This window comes from Arachis stenosperma, chromosome 10 (assembly GCF_014773155.1).
Source record: "Arachis stenosperma cultivar V10309 chromosome 10, arast.V10309.gnm1.PFL2, whole genome shotgun sequence".
Lineage (NCBI taxonomy): Eukaryota > Viridiplantae > Streptophyta > Magnoliopsida > Fabales > Fabaceae > Arachis > Arachis stenosperma.
In genome coordinates, this window is record NC_080386.1 from 3,967,074 (window position 1) to 3,974,374 (window position 7,301).

Below are 7,301 nucleotides of genomic sequence, written 5' to 3' on the forward strand. Positions count from 1 at the left end.
GAAGAGAGCAAAGAGCAGAGCAAGTTCTATCAATTCTGGCCAACTGGGCGTTACTGGCAAACACTCCAGTTCACAGCACTTGGCAATGTGCTATTGAATTCCTGGGCACCAGGCTTGGGCGTTGTGGCCAAGTTATTGCCAAACACTTGACTCAGTTTTGATGCCCAAAGTTGCCTCTGGTTTGAGCTTCAATTTTGTGCTTCACTATAGACTATTATATATGGTTGGAAAGCTCTGAATGTCAGCTTTCCAATGCAACTAGAAGCACCTCAATTAGATCTTTGTAGTTCAAGTTATGTTCCATTGAAGAAGACATGGTCAGGCTGCCTGGGCGTTTTTGGTGAACACGCCCGTGACAACGCCCTTAGTTTCTGAGACTCTAAATGAAGCCAGCTTTTAAAGCTTCAAATGAATGCCAAACCCATACTATGATAATGGTTGAAGCCAGCTTTTAATGCCATGAATGCACCATTTAAAGTTAAAGCTCAAGATATACTCCATAGAAGGTGAAGAGGTCAGCTGGCCTTACTACAGGTTGATACCATGTTCATCTATGTACTTTCGGGGTAAGTTTCCTCCATCAAATTTAGTGTTCACCATGTAGTACCATATATGCTTGGAAAGATCTTGATTTATACTTTCCAATGCCACTAGAATCACTTCATTTAAAATTTTGTAGCTCACGTTATGTTCCATTGAAAAGGGCAAGGTCAGGCTACCTTGGTTGGTCTTGGCTCATTCACACTTCCTTGAATCTCAACCTCATTTCCTTGTTTTTGGGGCCTAAAGATAACTCTGATTCGAGCTTCCATTTCATGCTTCACTATAGACTGTTATATATCGTTGGAAAGCTCTGAATGTCAGCTATCCAAAGCAACTGAAATTATTTAAATTGGATCTCTGTAACTCAAGTTATACATCCTTGAAGAGGGTAAGGTCAGGCTGTCTTGGTTGGAGTTGTTGTTGAAGTTATTGTCAAACACGCCACTAGCAACGTTCAATCCTCCCTTGGCCCAAGTTCCTAGCCTTGGCGTTGTTGATGAACACGCCACTTCAACTTCAAGGGAACAACGCCTTCGAGCTCTCCTTGGCTCAATTTCTTGGCCTTGCGTTGCTAAGGAACACACATTTAACTTCAAGTTGGCAACGCCCAAGATCATTTTCTATAGCCACCTTGCAGGGACCAGCATTGTTACTGGCGTTGTTGATGAACACGCCAGTTCATCCCTCACTGGGCAACGCTCTCGAGCCTTCTCTAGGGGTGCTTGAAGTGGCCAGCGTTGTTGCTGGCGTTGCCAAGAAACACGCCCTCTCCAACGTGCTAGTGAGCTCCTCTAGCCAAAATTCTTGGCCTAGGCATTGTTATGGGCGTTGCCAGGGAACACGCCAGTTCATTCCCTACCTGGCAATGCCCTCGATCCTCACTTTGTGGCTCTGTTTCAAGCTTCCTTTCTTGCTCGGTTTCAAGCTTCCTGGCGTTGCCCACAAACACCCTGGAGTTGGCAACTTGCTTCCTCTGTTTCCTTGCCAAGATTGATATATCTTCAAGCCTTCTTGCTCCAATTCTTGCTCCATTATATTCTTTCTTCATCACCTAACATAAACCAAAGAATTTTCCTCAAAGTTTTGCCATCTTATGCATTAGTTTTCAAGGGAATCATTCACATCAACTTGCATATAATCTTCTTGAATCATTTGCATAGATTATGCCAGATTTCACTTAGTTCTTGGTTCGTGAATGCATGGAGGAAAAACTCACAAAATTGCTCATTTATTTCAAAGAAAGTGAATGAAACTAAGCCAAAACTAACTAAACTAACTAGTTAAAATGGAAAATATGCGAACGCATCAAGGAGGAGTTCGACGCGAACACCTGAGCCATCTTTAACAAGCTTCAAGGCCTGAAGCTCGCGAAGCGACGTGATGTCGCTGTACGATGACGCATGAGTCCTTACGTCATCATGAACCCAGTGATAGAGTTCTCTATGTTAACCTCAACAACCTTGATTTTATCTTTCTCTCTAACCATTTTTCTACAGAGACTGAGACAAAGAAAGGGACAGGAAGAAGATAAGACAAACCTCTTGAAGACATGTCCTTTTCCAATTAAGCAAAAATGATTCCAAGTCGCACGTCGTGTTTCTTCCCAATGACAAAACGGAAAAAAAGTTTTAATTACAACCCACTTAGTAGGAAGTTAATTAGTAAAAAACCATTAATGTGCCCAACACAAACGGTCCATATCCCAATAGGCTAAGAAACTAATTTCAGCCTAATTGCCAAGTTTTAAATTGTGGCAACGCGTGTTGCGCTTGGGGGCTACATACTTGCCATTAAGCACCAAGGTATAACTACACAGGGTAAGCTCAACTTGCTAAAACAACGTTTTCCAAGTCAAGCTTGGGGCTGTGTACGGTATCCCTATAACATCGGACGGATCTTGTTATACCTCGGCACGTCAACCCATATTCGAAAATAAAATGACGTTATCCTAACAAACTACTCCCCACAATCTCGCCTAAAAGTCAGCCACGACGATCTCGGTTCAAATCGACGACTTATTTGTCACTAACCAGTCTATAAAAATGAGTGTAGGATCAACTAGAGAGGGCAGATTATCAAACAAACAACTCACTAATTATATACTCGTTTTCTTAAGTAATTTTTTACTGACTTAAGCGTCGGAGTCCCTTTTGCAGGTACCACGCTCGAGTTCGAGTTCGCGAGAGTATACCAATTTTAGTTCGAGCTGACGGATGCACTAGGACTGACGTAAAGCCGACATATAGTTCGAAAGGAGTATCCTTACTAGAACATGTAGTATTTGTTGGATCAATATTGTGTTTAGTAGTTAGAGATCAAAACTAAATTTTCAGTTGTGAAACATAAAATTTCAATTTTTTAATATTTTCAGAGTGAAAATACAAAAAATTAAAATTTTTTAAGATAAAGATTGAAGTTTTTTAATTTTTTAATCACTAAATATATTTTTATTTTATTTCTATATTTATCTTAAATAAAATAAAATACTAAAATATAATTTATTTGTATATACTATAATATAAAAAAATTAATTTAATTTCTATTTTTTATCTCTCTCTATCTAATCTCTTAGCCTCAATCTTCCTTTCAACTTTAGATAACTAAATATCAATTCCTACACTGAAAAATTCACAGAAGTAATCGGCTAATTTTTTGCATATGATGCTTAGTTTGGTGTAACGCAGCTTTATGGAGTTCAGAGGTGTTTAACAAGTGTGTGACGGCGGTTAGTTGACGGATGGAAATCAGACGGTCCGATTTCTTGCAGGGGTGGGGGGACACAAATCAGACCGTCCGATTTGTGGGAAGTGTTGCATCGTGCATGGAAGTCTGACCATGCGATTTGTAGCATGCGTATGTTGGTGTTTTAGGCCCCAGCAAATCGGACCAACCGATTTTGATGGCTGAATTAAAAAAAAAACCCAAATCAGACCCAGCGATTTATGGGTTTCAAAAATTTTTGGCGGGCTGTTTAGTAATCGGACCGTCCGATTTTTTAGTTCTAAAAATATCGAATGATCATACATGCGGTCGGATGGTCCGATTTGAGTGTCATATATATATATAGATGTATAGTCCATTTCATTCTTCTTCTTCGTGCTTCAACTCTCCAAATCTCTTCTCTGCAGATCTCTTTTTCTTCTTTCTTTGTAGATCTCTTCTTCTCTATTATTATGGATGATAGAGTAAGATTAAAAGTGTATTATCATGGCCAAATTTTATTACAAACATCAGAAGGAGTGAAATTTGTGTGTAAAAATCCGTTAGATATTATTATTCTATTCACACTGTCATTTGAAGAATTAAAAGGTATCATTTGTGAGAAGATAGATTCTCAAACAACTAGAAGAGTGTCGTGTATTCTGTACAGATATCCTATATCTGTCTTTGGTGGGTTCGTGCAATTTCAAACGAAATACGTGACAGACGAAGCGAGAATGCAAGAAATGTTTTCAGTGTATCTTGAAAATCGGTCGCGAATATCGTTTATCGAACTGTATATCGAGTTCGAGCAATCTGCAGCGGACCGAGATATTGAATTGAAGGATTACAACAATGATAGTGAAGAAGAGTTTGAAAGTAACTACGAGGTCGTTGATCCGGGTGTAGACGAAGATCAAGCTGACGAGGCTATAGTGGCAGATGTGGCAGATGTGACAAATGCACTAGCAAATCAGCAGCCGTTTCTGGAGCCGAGTTTCATGCGGTCGTTGGATTTGGAGGCCATGCATGCACCGGAGTTTCCTCAATATGTAAATGCAGGTGCACCATTAATTTAAATTAAGATTTGTGAAAGTATGATTTGTGAGTGGATTTTGAGTTTAGGAGAAATAGTTAAGACAATAGTAATTAGCAAAATATAGCATGTAATTAGTAATTCCTTAACATTGAATTATGTAGTGTACATTTAGGCTGAGAAATGTACTATTTTTTGTCCGTGTTGAAAAAAGGAGACTGGAATGGCCGGTTCGACCGGTTGACCGGTTCAACCGGATCAGTTGGTTAGACCGGACTGGCCGGTTCGATTGGACCGGCCGTTTAGACCGGACCGACCGATTAGACCTGACTGCCCAGTTTGTTCGGACCGGTCCGTTCGATCGGACCGGCCGCTTTGTCCTGAGCGGCCGGTTCGTTTGCACCGACCGGTTCGTGCGGACCGGCCATCTAGACCGAACCGCTCTGTCCGACCGGACAGGACATTAATTTATTAGATTATTATTGCTAAAAACTGTAAAATTTGTGATGTGATTGCAGCAGAGCTTCCACTTCTGCTGGATGGTGAATTTACTGTGGGAATGGAATTCAGTTCTAGGGAGGCAGTAATTAAGGCGATGAAAGATTATACAGTCCGCAGAGGTGTAGATTATCGGGTGCATGAGTCAGAACCCACGACATTCTATGCTAAATGCACCCAGTATGGTGCAGGATGTGATTGGTTGATCAGGGTGAGCAAAATGTCCAGAAAATTCTGTTGGGAGATAAGGAGGTACAATGGTAGTCACACCTGTACTAGGGCCACCATTTCTCAAGATCATTCGAAGCTGGATTCCAACACAGTTGCAAAAGCAATAAAGCCATTGGTAGAAGTTGACCCGTCTATGAGGGTGAAATCAGTGATTGCGGAAGTACAGTCAAAGTTTAACTACACCATTAGTTATCGCAAAGCATGGTTGGCAAAACAAAAGGCAGTGGAGTCAATTTTCGGAGGGTGGGAAGCTTCGTACGAAGCCTTGCCGATATGGTTTGAGGCCATGTTGCACAAGGAGCCATCTGCAGTTGTTCATTTTCAAACAATGCCTGCGTATCAGGGAGATGACTTGGTTCCTAATATTCGTGTATTTCAGCGAGTCTTCTGGAGTTATTACCCTTGTATTAGAGCCTTCAGACATTGCAAGCCAATAGTGCAGGTAGACGGAACTCATTTGTATGGAAAATACAAGGGTTGTTTGTTGGTTGCAGTCTCACAGGATGGCAACAACAACATCGTGCCGATTGCATTTGCGATAGTTGAGGGAGAGACATCTGAGGCTTGTCACTTTTTTCTAAGTAACTTGCGACAGCATGTTGTGACACGTGACGGTGTGGGCCTTATATCCGATCGGCACGATTCCATTAGGTCTACTATTGATCGTAGTAACGGAGCTTGGTCTCCTCCCAGAGTATTCCACATGTTCTGCATCAGATATATAGAGTCCAACTTTCTGAGAAAATTCAAGGCTCCGTATCTGCAGAAGCTTATTGTCAACATAGGTATGATAGTTACGATTACATTTACTCCTGAACTCAGTTATTATGATGAGGTTTTTTATGGTGGGTCCTTTTTTAATTGACAGGTTACTCACGAACAATTCGCGAGTACGAGACGCGTTATCAGCGTTTACGTGAGCGGGGTGAGGCTTATACCAACTGGTTGGATCGAATTCCGCGTGAGCAGTATGCTTTAGCATTTGATGGGGGATATCGATGAGGTCATATGACAACCAATCTAGTGGAATGCATCAACTCGGTACTGAAAGGGGCTCGCAATCTTTCAGTCACTGCACTTATTAAGGCAACGTTTCACAGGCTTAATGAATTGTTCACCCGGAAAAGAGCCGAGGTTGAGGCTCGAATTAATGCAGGACATGTGTTTTCTGAGCTTGTAACCTCCAAACTGCATGCAAATCAGCAGGCAGCTGGTAACATTCAAGTTAGTTGCTTTGACTGACAAAATGAGGTATTCGAAGTGCGTAAGTGTCCTAGTGGTGTGGAATATGCAGTGGATCTCCGTCAACAACAGTGTGACTGTGGATCTCCCATTGTCATTAATCCTTTATTAAATATTTATGTTATACTTATATCAAAAATAATTAATTTAATAATTTTTAAATCATAATAATTATTTTACTATCCTACCAACATTTAATCATAAATAAATATTATTACTACAAAAATTTATTTATTACTAACAATTAATACTAACTAAATAATTTATTATCACACGTTGCTATCTATTCTATTCTATTAGAGTCGTATTCTAATAAAAAAATAAAACCATTAGTATGAGCTATTATTATTATTATTATTATTATTATTATTATTATTATTATTATTATTATTATTCCAATAAATTCAGTAATAATAACTAATATTAATTATTTTATTTATTATATCTCCATTTTTAATAACAATATTATTATTATTATCATTATTTTAATTATTTTGTTAATAACAATAATTAATTTATTATTTTATTATAATGTATCATAATCCTTTCTTCTAAATAACATTATTACACTAATCTCTAATCTTTGCATCATTATAATCTAACATTACTAATTCCTAAAATTATTTTAATCAGATTAAAATACTGAGACGCTATTACTACACTAATTTCTAACACTATCATCATAATAATTTACTAATCTCTAACTTAATAATAATTATTTTTTTACTTGAAATAAAATTTTCTACAATAAAAACTTACATAATTAGGATGATTAAGATAATTAACAATGTAGAACTCCGGACGATTAACATCTTTTATTCTTCTTCTTCTAGGCATTGTTAGGGAGTAGTCCAATTTTTTTATTTATTTAAAAGTTCATCGATGGAGGGCCATGGAGAAGCTGCTGGTGGGGTTGGAGAAGAAGAAAGTTTGTGTTACTGAAAATGAAAGAGAATGGAAGAGGGGCGTTCAGCAATCACCAAAGTATTGCTACAAGGGAGTGGGGGGACACTTGTATGCGTGACACTTGGTTGGGAGCACAAATTGGACT

General features: G+C 38.9%; 1 protein-coding gene across 1 annotated transcript; it reads left to right on the forward strand.

Moving 5' to 3' along the window:
• Positions 1 to 3,980: 3,980 nt before the first annotated feature.
• LOC130956597 (uncharacterized) lies at positions 3,981 to 6,010 on the forward strand. The gene is made up of 3 exons (XM_057883635.1): positions 3,981 to 4,305; positions 4,798 to 5,793; positions 5,877 to 6,010. The coding sequence occupies exons 1-3, from the start codon at positions 3,981 to 3,983 to the stop codon at positions 6,008 to 6,010; spliced, it is 1,455 nt and encodes a 484-aa protein (XP_057739618.1).
• Positions 6,011 to 7,301: the final 1,291 nt, after the last annotated feature.

Coding starts and splice junctions, on each gene's coding strand:
- LOC130956597 (XM_057883635.1), top strand. CDS start 3,981: ATGCAAGAAATGTTTTCAGTGTATCTTGAAAATCGGTCGCGAATATCG. Junction 4,306..4,797: donor TCCTCAATATGTAAATGCAG/GTGCACCATTAA, acceptor ATGTGATTGCAG/CAGAGCTTCCACTTCTGCTG. Junction 5,794..5,876: donor GAAGCTTATTGTCAACATAG/GTATGATAGTTA, acceptor TTTAATTGACAG/GTTACTCACGAACAATTCGC.